At 55.6% G+C, this 20,769-nt stretch overlaps 2 protein-coding genes across 2 annotated transcripts in view; both read left to right on the top strand.

Annotated features, from left to right (window-relative positions):
* POGLUT1 (protein O-glucosyltransferase 1) overlaps nt 1–3,521 on the top strand; it is a 29,370-nt gene extending 25,849 nt beyond the window's left edge. The window contains exon 11 of the mRNA XM_082247161.1: nt 3,288–3,521. Coding sequence (XP_082103287.1) covers nt 3,288–3,444 — 157 coding nt within the window. The 3' untranslated portion in view covers nt 3,445–3,521. The remainder of the gene's footprint in view (nt 1–3,287) is intronic.
* A 4,202-nt stretch (nt 3,522–7,723) lies between these two features.
* TIMMDC1 (translocase of inner mitochondrial membrane domain containing 1) lies at nt 7,724–16,369 on the top strand (the record flags this gene model as incomplete). Its single annotated transcript, XM_082247905.1, has 8 exons — nt 7,724–7,780; nt 9,000–9,127; nt 9,221–9,386; nt 9,478–9,566; nt 14,991–15,058; nt 15,728–15,806; nt 16,037–16,147; nt 16,231–16,369. The coding sequence occupies 8 exons, from the start codon at nt 7,724–7,726 to the stop codon at nt 16,367–16,369; spliced, it is 837 nt and encodes a 278-aa protein (XP_082104031.1).
* Nucleotides 16,370–20,769: the final 4,400 nt, after the last annotated feature.

The following is a 20,769-nucleotide window of genomic DNA, read 5'->3' as shown; positions in this document are numbered from 1 at the left end:
GTGGGTGGCTTTGTCCTCCCTGGGGTCTCTGAGGAGCAGTGGGCGGCCTTGTCCTCCCTGGGGTCTCTGAGGAGCAGTGGGTGGCCTTGTCCTCGTTGGGGTCTCTGAGGAGCAGTGGGTGGCCTTGTCCTCTCTGGGGTCTCTGAGTAGCAGTGGGTGGCCTTGTCCTCTCTAAGGTCTCTGGGGAGCAGTGGGTGGCCTTGTCCTCTCTGGGGTCTCTGAGGAGCAGTGGGTGGCCTTGTCCTCTCTGGGGTCTCTGAGGAGCAGTGGGTGGCCTCGTCCTCGTTGGGGTCTCTGAGGAGCAGTGGGTGGCCTCGTCCTCGTTGGGGTCTCTGAGGAGCAGTGGGTGGCCTTGTCCTCTCTAAGGTCTCTGAGGAGCAGTGGGTGGCCTTGTCCTCTCTGGGGTCTCTGAGGAGCAGTGGGTGGTCTTGTCCTCGTTGGGGTCTCTGAGGAGCAGTGGGTGGTCTTGTCCTCGTTGGGGTCTCTGAGGAGCAGTGGGTGGTCTTGTCCTCGTTGGGGTCTCTGAGGAGCAGTGGGTGGCCTTGTCCTCCCTGGGGTCATTGAGGAGCAGTGGGTGGCCTTTGTTCTCCCTGGGGTCTCTGAGAAGCAGTGGGTGGCCTTGTCTCGTCCTCGTTGGGGTCTCTGAGTAGCAGTGGGTGGCCTTGTCCTCTCTAAGGTCTCTGGGGAGCAGTGGGTGGCCTTGTCCTCTCTGGGGTCTCTGAGGAGCAGTGGGTGGCCTTGTCCTCTCTGGGGTCTCTGAGGAGCAGTGGGTGGCCTCGTCCTCGTTGGGGTCTCTGAGGAGCAGTGGGTGGCCTCGTCCTCGTTGGGGTCTCTGAGGAGCAGTGGGTGGCCTTGTCCTCTCTAAGGTCTCTGAGGAGCAGTGGGTGGCCTTGTCCTCTCTGGGGTCTCTGAGGAGCAGTGGGTGGTCTTGTCTCGTCCTCGTTGGGGTCTCTGAGTAGCAGTGGGTGGCCTTGTCCTCTCTAAGGTCTCTGAGGAGCAGTGGGTGGTCTTGTCCTCGTTGGGGTCTCTGAGGAGCAGTGGGTGGCCTTGTCCTCCCTGGGGTCTCTGAGGAGCAGTGGGTGGCCTTGTCCTCTCTAAGGTCTCTGAGGAGCAGTGGGTGGCCTTGTCCTCTCTGGGGTCTCTGAGGAGCAGTGGGTGGTCTTGTCCTCGTTGGGGTCTCTGAGGAGCAGTGGGTGGTCTTGTCCTCGTTGGGGTCTCTGAGGAGCAGTGGGTGGCCTTGTCCTCCCTGGGGTCATTGAGGAGCAGTGGGTGGCCTTGTCCTCCCTGGGGTCATTGAGGAGCAGTGGGTGGCCTTTGTTCTCCCTGGGGTCTCTGAGAAGCAGTGGGTGGCCTTGTCTCGTCCTCGTTGGGGTCTCTGAGTAGCAGTGGGTGGCCTTGTCCTCTCTAAGGTCTCTGAGGAGCAGTGGGTGGTCTTGTCCTCGTTGGGGTCTCTGAGGAGCAGTGGGTGGCCTTGTCCTCCCTGGGGTCATTGAGGAGCAGTGGGTGGCCTTGTCCTCTCTGGGGTCTCTGAGGAGCAGTGGGTGGTCTTGTCCTCCCTGGGGTCTCTGAGGAGCAGTGGGTGGTCTTGTCCTCCCTGGGGTCTCTGAGGAGCAGTGGGTGGCCTCGTCCTCGTTTGGGTCTCTGAGGAGCAGTGGGTGGCCTTGTCCTCTCTGGGGTCTCTGAGGAGCAGTGGGTGGCCTTGTCCTCTCTGGGGTCTCTGAGGAGCAGTGGGTGGTCTTGTCCTCTTTGGGGTCTCTGAGGAGCAGTGGGTGGCCTTGTCCTCCCTGGGGTCATTGAGGAGCAGTGGGTGGCCTTGTCCTCGTTGGGGTCTCTGAGGAGCAGTGGGTGGCCTTGTCCTCTCTGGGGTCTCTGATGAGCAGTGGGTGGCCTTGTCCTCCCTGGGGTCTCTGAGGAGCAGTGGGTGGCCTTGTCCTCCCTGGGGTCATTGAGGAGCAGTGGGTGGCCTTGTCCTCCCTGGGGTCTCTGAGGAGCAGTGGGTGGCCTTGTCCTCCCTGGGGTCTCTGAGGAGCAGTGGGTGGCCTTGTCCTCTCTGGGGTCTCTGAGGAGCAGTGGGTGGCCTTGTCCTCCCTGGGGTCATTGAGGAGCAGTGGGTGGCCTTGTCCTCCCTGGGGTCTCTGAGGAGCAGTGGGTGGCCTTGTCCTCTCTGGGGTCTCTGAGGAGCAGTGGGTGGCCTTGTCCTCCCTGGGGTCATTGAGGAGCAGTGGGTGGCCTTGTCCTCTCTGGGGTCTCTGAGTAGCAGTGGGTGGCCTTGTCCTCTCTGGGGGTCTCTGAGGAGCAGTGGGTGGCCTTGTCCTCCCTGGGGTCTCTGAGGAGCAGTGGGTGGCCTTGTCCTCTCTGGGGGTCTCTGAGGAGCAGTGGGTGGCCTTGTCCTCTCTGGGGGTCTCTGAGGAGCAGTGGGTGGCCTTGTCCTCCCTGGGGTCTCTGAGGAGCAGTGGGTGGCCTTGTCCTCCCTGGGGTCATTGAGGAGCAGTGGGTGGCCTTGTCCTCCCTGGGGTCTCTGAGGAGCAGTGGGTGGCCTTGTCCTCCCTGGGGTCTCTGAGGAGCAGTGGGTGGCCTTGTCCTCCCTGGGGTCTCTGAGGAGCAGTGGGTGGCCTTGTCCTCCCTGGGGTCATTGAGGAGCAGTGGGTGGCCTTGTCCTCGTTGGGGTCTCTGAGGAGCAGTGGGTGGCCTTGTCCTCTCTGGGGTCTCTGAGGAGCAGTGGGTGGCCTTGTCCTCTCTAAGGTCTCTGAGGAGCAGTGGGTGGCCTTGTCCTCCCTGGGGTCTCTGAGGAGCAGTGGGTGGCCTTGTCCTCGTTGGGGTCTCTGAGGAGCAGTGGGTGGCCTCCTCCTCGTTGGGGTCTCTGAGGAGCAGTGGGTGGCCTTGTCCTCTCTGGGGTCTCTGAGGAGCAGTGGGTGGTCTTGTCCTCGTTGGGGTCTCTGAGGAGCAGTGGGTGGCCTTGTCCTCTCTTGGGGTCTCTGAGGAGCAGTGGGTGGCCTTGTCCTCTCTTGGGGTCTCTGAGGAGCAGTGGGTGGCCTTGTCCTCTCTAAGGTCTCTGAGGAGCAGTGGGTGGCCTTGGAGGGGCAGTAGGTAAGTCAGTCTTCTGGGTGGCTCCCAAGCTGTGGCCATATCTGATCAGGTGATTTACTAGAAGGTTCGGCCAGTCCTTTGGTCTCCTCTCCTTCCTCTGACTCTTCATTGGGTGGGGTCAGTAGATAGAACTTCTGTCCATCTTGCCCCCCCCCCCCATCCTCCGCTCTTCTCACCATTTGACCCTCTTGTGTCTGCAGGGGCGAGCAGTTCATCGCTGAGCATCTACGGATGGAGGACGTCTCCCGGTACTGGCGCTCTCTCCTCACCCAGTACTCCCAGCTTCTCACATACAAGGTCCGCCGGCGGAAGGAGTACCGGGAGGTGACCCGGGGCCCCGACCATCAGGAACTCTGACCTTTCACCCCTGGAATGAGATGGACAGATCCTAATAAGAGAAATTTATGACCCCTCCACCCCCAAATGTTGCGTCCCCCACATCTGATCCTGCTATACGAGAGGAGCCCAGCTGGAGAATGAAATCACTTTGACATAGGAAGGGGGTCTCCCCTGGTAGGCTGGACTCTGCAAATGATTGGATGAGCTGCAACTTCTTCCTATTGGCTGTATAATTATGTCCATAGAGCTTCTTCAGAATCTCACTTCCTCAACAAAGCCTGTAGGTGGGGCTCTACTACATCAGAACATCTCATTTATATGCTATATCAGAACTCTGACACCAGATGGCGCTAGTGTACATCATTTATCTATCATACTAGATCTCTGCCACTAGAGGGCACTGGTGTACATCATTTATCTATCACACTAGATCTCTGCCACCAGATGGCACTGGTGTACATCATTTATCTATCATATTAGATCTCTGCCACTAGAGGGCACTGGTGTACATCATTCTTATGCTAGGGGGCGCTTATCCATCTCTCAGTTCTCTTTTTGTACAATAAATGTTTTCTAAAATGTTTGTGGTGTTCCTTGTGTGTAAAAACTATAAGGGGGCAGGGCCTGGTTCTCTCCTGTAGGGGGCACCCTGCTCACACTGAGCTCCACCCTCCAGTAGCAGGGCCTGGTTCTCTCCTGTAGGGGGCACCCTGCTCACACTGAGCTCCCACCCTCCAGTAGCAGGGCCTGGTTATCTCCTATAGGGGGCACCCTGCTCACACTGAGCTCCCACCCTCCAGTAGCAGGGCCTGGTTATCTCCTGTAGGGGGCGCCCTGCTCACACTGAGCTCCCACCCTCCAGTAGCAGGGCCTGGTTATCTTCTATAGGGGGCGCCCTGCTCACACTGAGCTCCCACCCTCCAGTAGCAGGGCCTGGTTATCTTCTATAGGGGGCGCCCTGCTCACACTGAGCTCCACCCTCCAGTAGCAGGGCCTGGTTATCTTCTATAGGGGGCGCCCTGCTCACACTGAGCTCCCACCCTCCAGTAGCAGGGCCTGGTTATCTCCTATAGGGGGCGCCCTGCTCACACTGAGCTCCCACCCTCCAGTAGCAGGGCCTGGTTATCTCCTATAGGGGGCACCCTCCTCACACTGAGCTCCCACCCTCCAGTAGCAGGGCCTGGTTATCTTCTATAGGGGGCGCCCTGCTCACACTGAGCTCCCACCCTCCAGTAGCAGGGCCTGGTTATCTTCTATAGGGGGCGCCCTCCTCACACTGAGCTCCACCCTCCAGTAGCAGGGCCTGGTTCTCTCCTGTAGGGGGCACCCTGCTCACACTAAGCTCCCACCCTCCAGTAGCAGGGCCTGGTTATCTCCTATAGGGGGCACCCTGCTCACACTGAGCTCCCACCCTCCTGTAGCAGGTCCTGGTTATCTTCTATAGGGGGCGCCCTCCTCACACTGAGCTCCCACCCTCCAGTAGCAGGTCCTGGTTATCTTCTATAGGGGGCGCCCTGCTCACACTGAGCTCCCACCCTCCAGTAGCAGGGCCTGGTTATCTTCTATAGGGGGCGCCCTGCTCACACTGAGGTCCCACCCTCCAGTAGCAGGGCCTGGTTATCTCCTATAGGGGGCGCCCTCCTCACACTGAGCTCCCACCCTCCAGTAGCAGGGCCGGTTATCTTCTATAGGGGGCGCCCTGCTCACACTGAGCTCCCACCCTCCAGTAGCAGGGCCTGGTTCTCTCCTATAGGGGGCGCCCTGCTCACACTGAGCTCCCATCCTCCAGTAACAGGGCCTGGTTATCTCCTATAGGGGGCGCCCTCCTCACACTGAGCTCCCACCCTCCAGTAGCAGGGCCCGGTTATCTTCTATAGGGGGCGCCCTGCTCACACTGAGCTCCCACCCTCCAGTAGCAGGGCCTGGTTCTCTCCTGTAGGGGGCGCCTCCCTCACACTGAGCTCCACCCTCCAGTAGCAGGGCCTGGTTATCTCCTATAGGGGGCGCCCTGCTCACACTGAGCTCCACCCTCCAGTAGCAGGGCCTGGTTATCTCCTGTAGGGGGCGCCCTCCTCACACTGAGCTCCCACCCTCCAGTAGCAGGGCCTGGTTATCTTCTATAGGGGGCGCCCTCCTCACACTGAGCTCCCACCCTCCAGTAGCAGGGCCTGGTTATCTCCTGTAGGGGGCACCCTCCTCACACTGATCTCCTACCTTCCAGTAGCAGGGCCTGGTTATCTCCTATAGGGGGCGCCCTGTTCACACTGAGCTCCCACCCTCCAGTAGCAGGGCCTGGTTATCTCCTATAGGGGGCACCCTCCTCACACTGAGCTCCCACCCTCCAGTAGCAGGGCCTGGTTATCTCCTATAGGGGGCGCCCCCCTCACACTGAGCTCCACCCTCCAGTAGCAGGGCCTGGTTATCTCCTATAGGGGGCGCCCTCCTCACACTGAGCTCCACCCTCCAGTAGCAGGGCCTGGTTATCTTCTATAGGGGGCGCCCTGCTCACACTGAGCTCCCATCCTCCAGTAACAGGGCCTGGTTATCTCCTATAGGGGGCGCCCTCCTCACACTGAGCTCCCACCCTCCAGTAGCAGGGCCGGTTATCTTCTATAGGGGGCGCCCTGCTCACACTGAGCTCCCACCCTCCAGTAGCAGGGCCTGGTTCTCTCCTATAGGGGGCGCCCTGCTCACACTGAGCTCCCATCCTCCAGTAACAGGGCCTGGTTATCTCCTATAGGGGGCGCCCTCCTCACACTGAGCTCCCACCCTCCAGTAGCAGGGCCCGGTTATCTTCTATAGGGGGCGCCCTGCTCACACTGAGCTCCCATCCTCCAGTAGCAGGGCCTGGTTCTCTCCTATAGGGGGCGCCCCCCTCACACTGAGCTCCACCCTCCAGTAGCAGGGGCTGGTTATCTCCTATAGGGGGCACCCTCCTCACACTGATCTCCTACCTTCCAGTAGCAGGGCCTGGTTATCTCCTATAGGGGGCGCCCTGTTCACACTGAGCTCCCATCCTCCAGTAGCAGGTCCTGGTTATCTCCTATAGGGGGCGCCCTCCTCACACTGAGCTCCCACCCTCCAGTAGCAGGGCCTGGTTATCTCCTATAGGGGGCACCCTCCTCACACTGAGCTCCCACCCTCCAGTAGCAGGGCCTGGTTATCTCCTGTAGGGGGCACCCTCCTCACACTGATCTCCTACCTTCCAGTAGCAGGGCCTGGTTATCTCCTATAGGGGGCGCCCTCCTCACACTGAGCTCCCACCCTCCAGTAGCAGGGCCTGGTTATCTCCTATAGGGGGCGCCCTCCTCACACTGAGCTCCACCCTCCAGTAGCAGGGCCTGGTTATCTTCTATAGGGGGCGCCCTGCTCACACTGAGCTCCACCCTCCAGTAGCAGGGCCTGGTTATCTCCTATAGGGGGCGCCCTGCTCAGGGAAGGGGAGGGTGGATGTAAGGGAAGAGAGCCACCAATAGACACAAAAACAAAGAATGTTGGAGAAGTCTCCATTCAGGGGCAGTGGGTGAGGAGGAGGAGCCACAAGATACAAAAAAACATCTGAAGTGTGATCCACGGGTCCTAAAAGGGTGACAGGGGCCCCAACATAGGGACACGGGTCGTATACCAGGGCCCAGTTCTCTAATGGGGGACATATTGGGCCCCTCAGTCCTATATTGGACCCCTTAGTCCTATTTTGCGCCCCTCAGTCTTAGATTGGGCCCCTCAGTCCTGTATTGGACCCCTCAGTCCTGTATTGGACCCCTCAGTCCTTATAATGGACCCCTCAGTCCTTATAATGGACCCCTCAGTCCTTATATTGGACCCCTCAGTCCCATAATGGACCCCTCAGTCCCTATAATGGACCCCTCAGTCCTTATATTAGACCCCTCAGTCCTTATATTAGACCCCTCATATTAGACCCCTCAGTCCTATAATGGATCCCTCAGTCCTATAATGCACCCCTCAGTCCTATAATGGACCACTCAGTCCTTATATTGAACCCATCAGTCCTATAATAGACCCCTCAGTCCTTATAATGGACCCCTTCAGTCCTTATATTAAACCCCTCAATCCTATAATGGACCCCTCAGTCCTTATAATGGACCCATCAGTCCCATAATGGATCCCTCAGTCCTATATTGGACCCCTCAGTCCTTATTTTAGACCCCTTAGTCCTATAATAGACCCCTCAGTCCTTATAATGGATCCTCAGTCCTTATATTAAACCCCTCAGTCCTATTGGTGGATGAGGAGGAGGGGAGGGAGCAGAGATGTAATGATGATAAGTGGCCGCTAGATGGCGGCAGAGAATAATTTGCGGCACCAGGAAGGAATTTCAAAGCGGGGTTGTTCCGTGAGAAAACAATACCCTCGTCACTTCGGATAAGGGAGGGGCGGGGCCTGACAGCGGATCAATCATCGTCTGCGTCTCGACGCAACGATTACGTTTCTCCCGTGAACGTGGTGACGCAACAACAGGAAGTGCGGAGGACGCCATTGTGGAAACTGGCAGAGGGCTGAAGGGCAGAGAGGCGGAGCTCATGGAGAGTGCAATGGTGGGAAGGAGACTGCTGAGAGACACGTGACCGAGAGAGGGTCCGAGATCACTACAGAGAGAGACAGGTGACCTATCCTGGGGGAGGGGACAGTGTTCTGTGTGGGGGAGGGGTTAGAGTTCTGTGTGGGGGAGGGGTCAGAGTTCTTTGTGGGGGAGGGGTCAGTGTTGTGGGTGGGGTAGGGGTCAGTGTCAGTTCTGTGTGGGGGAGGGGGAGGGGTCAGTGTTCTGTGTGGGGGAGGGGTCAGAGTTCTGGGTGGGGGAGGGGTTAGAGTTCTGTGTGGGGGAGGGGTCAGAGTTCTGGGTGGGGGAGGGGTTAGAGTTCTGTGTGGGGGAGGGGTCAGAGTTCTGTGTGGGGGAGGGGTCAGTGTTGTGGGTGGGGTAGGGGTCAGTGTCAGTTCTGTGTGGGGGAGGGGGAGGGGTCAGTGTTCTGTGTGGGGGAGGGGTCAGTGTTCTGTGTGGGGGAGGGGTCAGAGTTCTGGGTGGGGGAGGGGTTAGAGTTCTGTGTGGGGGAGGGGTCAGTGTCAGTTCTGTGTGGGGGAGGGGGAGGGGTCAGTGTTCTGTGTGGGGGAGGGGTCAGTGTTCTGTGTGGGGGAGGGGTCAGAGTCAGTTCTGTGTGGGGGAGGGGGAGGGGTCAGTGTTCTGTGTGGGGGAGGGGTCAGTGTTCTGTGTGGGGGAGGGGTCAGTGTTCTGTGTGGGGAAGGGGTCAGAGTTCTGGGTGGGGGAGGGGTTAGAGTTCTGTGTGGGGGAGGGGTCAGTGTTCTGTGTGGGGGTGGGGTCAGTGTTGTGGGTGGGGTAGGGGTCAGTGTCAGTTCTGTGTGGGGGAGGGGGAGGGGTCAGTGTTCTGTGTGGGGGAGGGGTCAGTGTTCTGTGTGGGGGAGGGGTCAGAGTTCTGGGTGGGGGAGGGGTTAGAGTTCTGTGTGGGGGAGGGGTCAGTGTTCTGTGTGGGGGTGGGGTCAGTGTTGTGGGTGGGGGAGGGGAGGGCTCGGTGTTCTCACCCTCTTCTCTCTATTTTCAGATGGTGGAAAGTCCTCCAGTGGGGCCCCGGGGCCGCTCCTCTCCCCTCCCCCCGGATTCCCAGTTTCTCCCCCCTCCGGATCTTCCACAGAGTGGCTGGGAGAGAGTGAAGGAGCTTTACCGCCGCAAGTCAGTGCCCCTCCCCCACTTTCCCCCCCCCCCTCTGCACCCCTCCCCCATTTTCTCCCTCCCTCACCTGTGATCTGTTCCCTCTCCCGGCAGTGACCGCGGTGAACTCCCGGAGGAGGCGGAGTTTATGGTGAAGAGCGCCCTCACAGGGGGGATGGTAGGTTTTGTGTACGGCGGAGTGCCGGCCGCCCGCTTGAGCCGGGAACAATACATCCAGAATCACCGGGCCGAGGTTTACCGACACCGAGTGGAGGCCGTGGTAAGATGAGGGGGGAGGGGAGGGATCTGTCAGTATTGTCACCCCCAAAACTGCCCCCCATTAATGCGTCTCCTCCTCCCCCTCCCCCCAGAGATCCGCCCAGAACGCCGCCATTCGGGGATTCATCCGATACGGATTCCGCTGGGGGTGGAGAGTTGCCGCCTTCGTCACCATATTCAAGTGAGTTCCCCTCCCCCCCCTGTGTGTCACCCCAAAAATCCATCCCACCCCCCCCCCAAAAAAATCCACCCCACCCCCCCAAAAATTCATCCCATCCCCCCCCCCAAAAAATCCATCCCACCCCCCCAAAAATTCATCCCATCCCCCCCCAAAATCCATCCCACTCCCCCCCCCCCGTGTGTCACCCCAAAAATCCATCCCACCTCCCCCCACAAAATCCATCCCAACCCCCCTCCCAAAAATCATCTTATTCCCCCCCCCCCCCCCGTGTGTCACCCCCAAATTATTATTATTATTATTATTATAGAGGATTTATACAGCACTTTACAGAATGAAGTCAGATATTACAATACAGGAGGAATCAGAGGGCCCTGATCCTAAGAGCTGACAATCTAAGGGGGGGGGTCAATTGATACAAAAGGCAATAGCTGTGGGGGATGGGCTGAGTGTTATTAGTTAGTAGCCGGGTGGTTTTCAGGGTCTAAAGATGGATAGATTAGGGGAGAGTCGGACAGATTGGGGTAGAGAGTTCCAGAGGATGGGAGAAACTCTGCAGGAGTCCTGGAGGGGAGCATGGGAGGAGGTGACAAGGGAAGAGGAGGTCCTGGAAGGAATGAAGAGAGCGGATTGGTTGATAATTGAGATCAGGTTAGAGATGTAGCTGGGGGCGGAGTTGTGGATGGCTTTGTTAGCACTTTGAATTTTATTTGTTGGGTGAGTGGAAGCCAGTGAAGGGATTGGTATAGAGGGGTGGAGCCAGTGAAGGGATTGGCAGAGAGGGGTGGAGCCAGTGAAGGGATTGGCAGAGAGGGTGGAAGCCAGTGAAGGGATTGGCAGAGAGGGGTGGAGCCAGTGAAGGGATTGGTATAGAGGGGTGGAGCCAGTGAAGGGATTGGCAGAGAGGGGTGGAGCCAGTGAAGGGATTGGCAGAGAGGGGTGGAGGACACTGAACGGTTGGTAAGGTGGATTCATTATGGATTGAAGGGGGGAGGAGCCTATGTAAGGGTAATCCAATGAGGTGGTCGCTCAGGCGGTTGTAGACTAAATGTTCAAGGAGTTTGGAAGCAAAAGGGAGTAAGGAGATGGGTCTCAAGTTATTAAGATTGGTGGGGTCTAGTGAGGCTCTCTTTGGTATGGGAGTGACTAGCGCATGTTTTAGAGGGTTGGGGAAGATGCCAGTGGAGAGGTTGAAGATATGAGTTGTGTAGGGTGGAGTCGGAGGGTGGAGTCGGAGGGTGGAGTCGGTGGATAGAGTCGGAGGGTAGAGTCGGAGGGTAGAGTCGGAGGACAGTGTCGGAGGGTAGAGTCGGAGGGTGGAGTGGGAGGGTAGAGTGGGAGGATAGAGTGGGAGGGTAGAGTCGTAAGGTAGAGTGGGAGGAGGGTAGAGTGGGAGGAGGGTAGAGTGGGAGGGTGGAGTGGGAGGATAGAGTGGGAGGGTAGAGTCGTAAGGTAGAGTGGGAGGGTAGAGTGGGAGGATAGAGTGGGAGGGTAGAGTCGTAAGGTAGAGTGGGAGGAGGGTAGAGTGGGAGGAGGGTAGAGTGGGAGGATAGAGTGGGAGGATAGAGTCGTAAGGTAGAGTCGGAGGGTAGAGTTGGAGGGCAGAGTCGGAGGGCAGAGTCGGAGGACAGTGTCGGAGGGTGGAGTCGGAGGGCAGAGTCGGAGGACAGTGTCGGAGGGTGGAGTCGGAGGGTGGAGTGGGAGGGTGGAGTGGGAGGGTGGAGTGGGAGGGTAGAGTGGGAGGGTAGAGTCGTAAGGTAGAGTGGGAGGAGGGTAGAGTGGGAGGAGGGTAGACTGGGAGGAGGGTAGACTGGGAGGAGGGTAGAGCAGAGATCTCTTCACCAATTGTATCTTATTTGTAACCACTTCCCCACCGGAGGATTTTCCTGCTTTACCTCCAGGCCACTTTTTGCGATTCGGCACTGCGCGACTTTAACTGACAATTGCGTGGTCGTGCGACGCCGTACCCAAACGAAATTGACGTCCTTTTTCCCCACAAACAGAGCTTTCTTTTGGTGGTATTTGATTACCTCTGCGATTTTTACTTTTTGCGATAGTAATAAAAAAAGAGCGAAAATTTTACGAAAAAACTGACATTTTCTACTTTGACAGTTAAAAAATATCCAATATATTCAATGTTTGTCATATATTTAGGCCAAAATGTATTTAGCTACATGTCTTTGACAAAAAATTCTCAATGAGCATATTTTTAACCACTTTAAGACCGGAAGATTTTACCCCATTCCTGACCAGGCCATATTTTGCGATTCGGCACTGCATTACTTTAACGGACAATTGTGCAGTCGTGCAACGCTGTAACCAAATGTAATTGATGTCCTTTTTTTCCCACAAACAGAGCTTTCTTTTGGTGGTATTTGATCCCCTGTGTGATTTTTACTTTTTGCACTATAAACAAAAAAGAGCGATAATTTTGAAAAAATAACAATATTTTTCACATTTTTTTTATATGAAATTCTCAACAAAAAAAAAATGTAAAAATCAAAATTTTTTGACATTTTTGGCCAATTTGTTTTCTGCTACATATGTTTGGTAAAATAAATCGCAATAAGCGTATTTTGATTGGTTTGCGCAAAAGTTATCGCGTTTACTAACTAAGGGAAAGATTTTTGTCATTTTTGTTGTTTTTTTTTTTTAACGAGTAATGGCGGCGATCTGTGATTTTTTTTTTTTGCGGAATTGCGACATTGCGGCGGACAGATCGGACCCTTGACTGACATTTTTGACACTTTTGGGGGTTCCAGTGACATTACTGCAGTAATCAGTGCTATAAATATGCACTGTTACTGTAAAAATGACACTGGCAGGGAAGGGGTTAACTTTATTGGAGAGGGAGGGGTTAAGTGTGTCCCTAGGGGTGTGATTCTAACTGTGCAGGGATGTGGCTTTACATGTAACAGCAGAGATCTATGTTCCTACATAGCAGGATCGTATGATCTCTGCTGTTACACAGGGAAGAATGACAGGCGGCTGTGTTTACATTAGCCGCCTGCCTTTCTCCCTTCACAGCGGGAGATCGCGAGTGACCGGCGGACATCGGGTCCGCCAGTCACACGCGCGGAGGTGTCTGTGAACGAGCGGGGGGGCGGGAGCGCGCTCGCCCCCTATTGGCTTACAGCCTAGCGACGTACCGGTACGTCACTTTGCTTGGCCGGGGCTGACCGCTGCAGTATATGTACTTGCGGCGGCTGGCAAGCGGTTAAGGTCAAAAGAGGAGGTTAAGCTGAGAAGTTTAGAAGTAGTAGGAGTGTTAAAATTAACAGCGATGTTGAAGTCTCCAAGAATGATTGTGGGAATTTCAGAAGAGAGAAAGTAGGGTAGCCAGGCAGAGAAGTCATCAAGGAAGCCGGATACCGGTCCAGGAGGCCGATAGATCACAGCAATTCTCAATGAGAAAATAGAGGAATACAGTGCGCTTCAAATGAGGAGAGAGACAGAGAAGGGGGTGGATGAAGAACCTGAAAAGTGCTTTGAGGGGAAAGCAGAATTCCATCCCCCCCTCCTTTCTGTCCCTTAGGCCTGGGAGAGTCCACAGGAGGCCACCATGGGAGAGGGCAGCAGGAGAAGGAGAGTCAGAGTCTTGAAGCCAGGTCTCAGTAATTGCAGGCAGGTTGAAGGAGTTTGTGATGAATAGGTGATGGACAGAGGTGAGTTTGTTGCATTGCAGAGGGCGCAGGAGAAGGGGAGGTTGGCTCTACTCAGAAGAGGAATAGAAACCAGACTGTGTGGATTTCGGCTGGTGTCAGAGGATAGGGGGTGACGGGTATGTTGGCCAAAGGTAAATGATGGGGGTCCAGGATTTGGGGAAATATCTCCAGAGGTTAGGAGAAGCAGAAGGGTGAGGGAGGTGATATGGGATTTATGAGGGGGGACATATTATATCTCAGTGTCCTGGAGGTTTTATTGGTGTGTGGGTTGAGTTGATGAGTGCAGTATAAAGGTGAGGATAGGAGTGAGGGTGATATATACAAGCTGTGGGGCGGAGAAGAGGGGTGAAGGAGAATTAGGGATTGCATAATACAGGGTGATGAGATAGAGAAGTAGACTGAATGTGAGATGGAAAAGTTGTATAGAGACTCAGATCACCTGTAGTCTGTCTGTAGTCTGTCTGTAGTCTGTCTGTAGTCTGTCTGTAGTCTGTCTGTAGTCTGTCTGTAGTCTGTCTGTAGTCTGTCTGTAGTCAGTCTGTAGTCAGTCTGTAGTCAGTCTGTAGTCTGTCTGTAGTCTGTCTGTAGTCTGTCTGTAGTCAGTCTGTAGTCTGTCTGTAGTCAGTCTGTAGTCAGTCTGTAGTCTGTCTGTAGTCTGTCTGTAGTCTGTCTGTAGTCAGTCTGTAGTCAGTCTGTAGTCAGTCTGTAGTCAGTCTGTAGTCTGTCTGTAGTCTGTCTGTAGTCAGTCTGTAGTCAGTCTGTAGTCTGTCTGTAGTCTGTCTGTAGTCTGTCTGTAGTCTGTCTGTAGTCAGTCTGTAGTCAGTCTGTAGTCAGTCTGTAGTCTGTCTGTAGTCAGTCTGTAGTCAGTCTGTAGTCTGTCTGTAGTCTGTCTGTAGTCTGTCTGTAGTCTGTCTGTAGTCTGTCTGTAGTCTGTCTGTAGTCTGTCTGTAGTCAGTCTGTAGTCAGTCTGTAGTCAGTCTGTAGTCAGTCTGTAGTCTGTCTGTAGTCTGTCTGTAGTCTGTCTGTTGTTCGCTTTGTGCATTCGCTGAAGTGCTGAGCCGAAGTGCAATACTTAATCCAATATTAATAGTTTATCCAAGATAAATGCAATCCCTGCCTGTGCAACCCCCTGCCTTTCCCATTGACTTTACACCATTCTCCCCAGAAATCCACCCATCCCCCCCTCGTGTCACCCCCCACAATCTATTTCATCCCCCCTCCCCAAATCCATCACATCCTCCTTTTGTATATCCCTCAAACCCCCCTCCCCCCTGTGTTATAGGAATAGATGATGGTGGTAGTAGTCTCCCCCCCCCCCCCCCCTGTGTTATAGTAATAGATGATGGTGGTAGTAGTCTCTCTCCTCCCCCCATGTGTGTTAGTAATAGATGATGGTGGTAGTAGTCTCCCCCCCCCCCCTGTGTTATAGTAATAGATGATGGTGGTAGTAGTCTCTCTCCTCCCCCCATGTGTTATAGTAATAGATGATGGTGGTAGTAGTCTCTCTCCTCCCCCCATGTGTGTTAGTAATAGATGATGGTGGTAGTAGTCTCCCCCCCCCCTGTGTTATAGTAATAGATGATGGTGGTAGTAGTCTCTCTCCTCCCCCCATGTGTTATAGTAATAGATGATGGTGGTAGTAGTCTCTCCCCCCCCCCCCGTGTTATAGTAATAGATGTTGGTGGTAGTAGTCTCTCTCCTCCCCCCATGTGTGTTAGTAATAGATGATGGTGGTAGTAGTCTCTCTCTCTCTCTCTTGCAGTGGTGTGAGCTCCGGGCTGTCGGCGTATCGGGATAAAGTCGTCATCGGTCACTTTGCAGCGGCTGGAGGTGATTGGACTTCATGTTTCCTCTTCTACTGCCAGACACACATTGGGGGTGGGGGGGGGGGGTCACCTATAATATAACATGAGGGGGTCACCTATAGAACATGGGGGGGTCACCTATAGAACATGGGGGGGTCACCTATAGAACATGGGGGGGGGGTCACCTATAGAACATGGGAGGGTCACCTATAATATAACATGGGGGAATCATCTATAGAACATTGGGGGTCACCTATAATATAACATGAGGGGGTCACCTATAGAACATGGGGGGGTCACCTATAGAACATGGGGGGGGGTCACCTATAGAACATGGGGGGGGGGGGGGTCACCTATAGAACATGGGAGGGTCACCTATAATATAACATGGGGGAATCATCTATAGAACATTGGGGGTCACCTATAATATAACATGGGGGGTCACCTATAGAACATGGGGGGGGGTTGTTACATATAGAACATTGGGGAGGTCGCTTATAAAACATGGGGGGTCACCTATGATATAACATGGGGGTCACATCTAGAACATTGGGGGGGGTCGCCTATATAACACAGGGGTCCTGTATATAATGCCCCCCCTCCTGTCCTGTCTCATTTATAATGTCCCCCCCCTCCTGTCTCATATATAATGCCCCTCCCCCATGTCTTCTATTACACTCTGTTCTCCTTGTAGCGGTGGCCGGCGGTTTGTTCCGGGTGAATCTCGGACTGAGGGGTCTGATTGGTGGATCCGTCATTGGAGCCATGTTGGGGTGAGTTTGGTGATGTGTATGTGGGTGGTATTGGTCTGATGTGGGTGGGATTGGTCTGATGTGGGCGGGGTCTGATGTGGGTGGGATTGGTCTGATGTGGGCGGGGTCTGATGTGGGTGGGATTGGTCTGATGTGGCTGGGATTGGTCTGATGTGGGCGGGGTCTGATGTGGCTGGGATTGGTCTGATGTGGGCGGGGTCTGATGTGGGTGGTACCTCTTTTACCCGCAGGGTCCCGGTGGGGGCGCTGTTCTCGGGGTTGCAGGCCCTGGCGGGGGAGGATCTCCGGGAATACAAGCGCAGACAACACCGCCAACATTACCAAGAGAAGGTAGAAGAATGGTGAGTGGTTTGTTTTCTCCCCTCCCCCGATTCCTCCACTCTGCACCCCTTTGTGACGTTCTCTCTGTCTCCTGATTGGTCAGGAGTGAGCGGCTGCAGCTCACCGACGTCGTCCTGGAGGAGATGGAAAACGCGGACACGGAATCGGCTGCCAGTCAGATGGAGAAGATCACAGAACTGCTGCAGCAGCCGCGGAACCCGGATCAGGGGCGGGAGGAGTGAGACTGGGTCCGCCTCCTGTGTGATGACATCACAGTGTATCACTGTGTGACTTTTATCTTCCTGTGACGGTGGGGGCTCGGTGTCCTCTGTATACGGGTAATGCTGCGCTCTCAGGGTGGCTGTGTGTGGTCAGTGCAGCACACAGCCCCAGAGCCCCACTGTTTGTGGACTGTCAGCCTGGAGGGTTCTGGGAGGAGCCGTCCTCCTTTCCACCAATAAAACTATAATATTATCTCTGTATTCGGTGTGATTTCTGCACCTGCACTGGGGGTTGGGCTTCACTTCCTCTTCGTGCCGACCGCCTCACATAAGAGTCCAGCGGCTGAGCGGCTCCCGGTGCCGGATCACCCACCTACTACACTGCCCTGAAAGAGGTCCACACCCTTTCCATGACCTCAGGTGCCTCCTGTTTCCACTGATCATCCTTCAAATGTTTTTACAACTTGATTGGAGTCCACCTGTGGTAAATTCAGTTGATTGGACATGATTTGGAAAGGCACACACCTGTCTATATAAGGTCTCACAGGTAACAGTGCATGTCAGAGCACAAACCAAGCCATGAAGTCCAAGGAATTGTCTGTAGACCTCGGAGACAGGATTGTATGGAGGCACAGATCGGGGGAAGGGTATAGAAACATTTCTGCAGCATTGAAGGTCCCAATGAGTACAGTGGCCTCCATCATCTGTAAATGGAAGAAGTTTGGAACCACCAGGACTCTGGGAGGATGTGAGAATTCGCGGGCGGGTTTGAGAATGCGTAGGCGGGTTTGAGAATGCACGGGCGGGGCTGAGAATGCGTGGGCGGGTGTGAGAATGCGTGGGAGGGTGTGAGAATGCGTGGGCGGGTGTGAGAATGCGTGGGCGGGTGTGAGAACGCGTGGGAGGGTGTGAGAATGCGTGGGCGGGTGTGAGAACGCGTGGGCGGGTGTGAGAATGAGTGGGAGGGTGTGAGAATGCGTGGGCGGGTGTGAGAAGGCTTGGGAGGGTGTGAGAAGGCTTGGGCGGGTGTGAGAATGATTCAAGGGGTGTGAGAATGCGTGGGAGGGTGTGGGAATGCGCGGGCGGGTGTGAGAATGCGTGGGCGGGTGTGAGAATGCGCGGGCGGGTGTGAGAATGCGTGGGCGGGTGTGAGAATGCGTGGGAGGGTGTGAGAATGCGTGAGCGGGTGTGAGAACGCGTGGGAGGGTGTGAGAATGCGTGGGCGGGTGTGAGAATGCGTGGGCGGGTGTGAGAACGCGTGGGAGGGTGTGAGAATGCGTGGGCAGGTGTGAGAACGCGTGGGCGGGTGTGAGAATGAGTGGGAGGGTGTGAGAATGCGTGGGCGGGTGTGAGAAGGCTTGGGAGGGTGTGAGAAGGCTTGGGCGGGTGTGAGAATGATTCAAGGGGTGTGAGAATGCGTGGGAGGGTGTGGGAATGCGCGGGCGGGTGTGAGAATGCGTGGGCGGGTGTGAGAATGCGTGGGCGGGTGTGAGAATGCGTGGGAGGGTGTGAGAATGCGTGTGAGGGTGTGAGAATGCGCGGGCGGGTGTGAGGATGGGTGGGAGGGTGTGAGAATGCGTGGGCGGGTGTGAGAATGCGTGGGAGGGTGTGAGAACGCGCGGGAGGGTGTGAGAACGCGTGGGTGGGTGTGGCCACGGCTGAGCGCACTGCGGTCTGTATATTCATGTGAAATGCAAAGAATGAAAACACGAGGGGGGGAGGGGCCCTCAGTATTGACATGACAGCCAGGCAATGAGTATTTTCAGTGGGAGGTCGGCAGTGAAGCCCCATGCTGGGTTTATACCATTGTAATGGGGTGTCCGGTGTCGGGTTGTCCACATTCCCCCCAGCAGAAGGCCAGCCCCACCATCTCCACATTTCAACAGAACTTCAGGACGGGCTGAATTGTAGACATTCTAGGAGTTCCCGGGTGAAACGCGTCAGTATGGGGGAGGCTCCCAAGCACGGCTTCTTCCTCAGGTTCTCTGGAACAATAAAGTTTTATTGAAATGCTGGGATCATGCGGCTGGTTGGAATTTGCTGAGAGTGACCCCTATAGGAAATTCAGAAGCTCCACATCAGACGGGGACACGAGAGTCAGTCAGAGGGTTTTCCAACAATTTATTCAACATAAAAATATTTCCAACTGGGTACAATAAATATAACAGGGTGCTGGGCTTAGAGGGGTCCTCAGATATGGCTCACCAACTGCAGCCTGGTGCTGGGCTTAGATGGGTCCTCAGATATGGCTCACCATCTGCAGCCTGGTGCTGGGCTTAGAGGGGACCTCGGATATGGCTCACCATCTGCAGCCTGGTGCTGGGCTTAGAGAGGACCTCAGATATGGCTCACCATCTGCAGCCTGGTGCTGGGCTAAGAGAGGACCTCAGATGATATGGCTCACTATCTGCAGGCTGGTGCTGGGCTTAGAGAGGACCTCAGATATGGCTCATCATCTGCAGCCTGGTGCTGGGCTTAGAGAGGACCTCAGATATGGCTCACCATCTGCAGCCTGGTGCTGGGCTTAGAGAGGACCTCAGATATGGCTCACCATCTGCAGCCTGGTGCTGGGCTTAGAGAGGACCTCAGATATGGCTCACCATCTGCAGCCTGGTGCTGGGCTTAGAGGGGTCCTCAGATATGGCTCACCATCTGCAGCCTGGTGCTGGGCTTAGAGAGGACCTCAGATATGGCTCACCATCTGCAGCCTGGTGCTGGGCTTAGAGAGGACCTCAGATATGGCTCACCATCTGCAGCCTGGTGCTGGGCTAAGAGAGGACCTCAGATGATATGGCTCACTATCTGCAGGCTGGTGCTGGGCTTAGAGAGGACCTCAGATATGGCTCATCATCTGCAGCCTGGTGCTGGGCTTAGAGAGGACCTCAGATATGGCTCACCATCTGCAGCCTGGTGCTGGGCTTAGAGAGGACCTCAGATATGGCTCACCATCTGCAGCCTGGTGCTGGGCTTAGAGAGGACCTCAGATATGGCTCACCATCTGCAGCCTGGTGCTGGGCTTAGAGGGGTCCTCAGATATGGCTCACCATCTGCAGCCTGGTGCTGGGCTTAGAGAGGACCTCAGATATGGCTCACCATCTGCAGCCTGGTGCTTGGCTTAGATGGGTCCTCAGATATGGCTCACCATCTGCAGCCTGGTGCTGGGCTTAGATGGGTCCTCAGATATGGCTCACCATCTGCAGCCTGGTGCTTGGCTTAGAGGGGTCCTCAGATATGGCTCACCATCTGCAGCCTGGTGCTGGGCTTAGATGGGTCCTCAGATATGGCTCACCATCTGCAGCCTGGTGCTGGGCTTAGATGAGTCCTCAGATATGGCTCACCAACTGCAGCCTGGTGCTGGGCTTAGATGGGTCCTCAGATATGGCTCACCATCTGCAGCTTGGTGCTGGGCTTAGATGGGACCTCAGATATGGATCACCATCTGCAGCCTGGTGCTGGGCTTAGATGGGTCCTCAGATATGGCTCACCATCTGCAGCCTGGTGCTGGGCTTAGAGGGGTCCTCAGATATGGCTCACCATCTGCAGCCTGGTGCTGGGCTTAGATGGGTCCTCAGATATGGCTCACCATCTGCAGCCTGGTGCTGGGCTTAGATGGGTCCTCAGATATGGCTCACCAACTGCAGCCTGGTGCTGGGCTTAAATGGGACCTCAGATATGGCTCAACATCTGCAGCCTGGTGCTGGGCTTAGATGGGTCCTCAGATATGGCTCACCATCTGCAGCCTGGTGCTGGGCTTAGATGGGTCCTCAGATATGGCTCACCATCTGCAGCCTGGTGCTGGGCTTAGAGGGGTCCTCAGATATGGCTCACCATCTGCAGCCTGGTGCTGGGCTTAGATGGGTCCTCAGATATGGCTCACCAACTGCAGCCTGGTGCTGGGCTTAGATGGGTCCTCAGATATGGCTCACCATCTGCAGCCTGGTGCTGGGCTTAGATGGGACCTCAGATATGGCTCACCATCTGCAGCCTGGTGCTGGGCTTAGAGAGGAACTCAGATATGGCTCACCAACTGCAGCCTGGTGCTGGGCTTAGAGGGGTCCTCAGATATGGCTCACCATCTGCAGCCTGGTGCTGGGCTTAGATGGGTCCTCAGATATGGCTCACTATCTGCAGCCTGATGCTGGGCTTAGAGAGGACCTCAGATATGGCTCACCATCTGCAGCCTGGTGCTGGGCTTAGATGGGTCCTCAGATATGGCTCACCATCTGCAGCCTGGTGCTGGGCTTAGATGGGACCTCAGATATGGCTCACCATCTGCAGCCTGGTGCTGGGCTTAGAGAGGACCTCAGATATGGCTCACTATCTGCAGCCTGGTGCTGGGCTTAGAGAGGACCTCAGATATGGCTCACCATCTGCAGCCTGGTGCTGGGCTTAGATGGGTCCTCAGATATGGCTCACCATCT

Source organism: Pelophylax lessonae (genome assembly GCF_965119305.1).
Source record: "Pelophylax lessonae genome assembly, chromosome: 2".
NCBI classification, from domain to species: Eukaryota; Metazoa; Chordata; class Amphibia; order Anura; family Ranidae; genus Pelophylax; species Pelophylax lessonae.
Note: the sequence above shows the minus strand (reverse complement) of the source record. Positions and strands in the feature narration are given on the sequence as shown.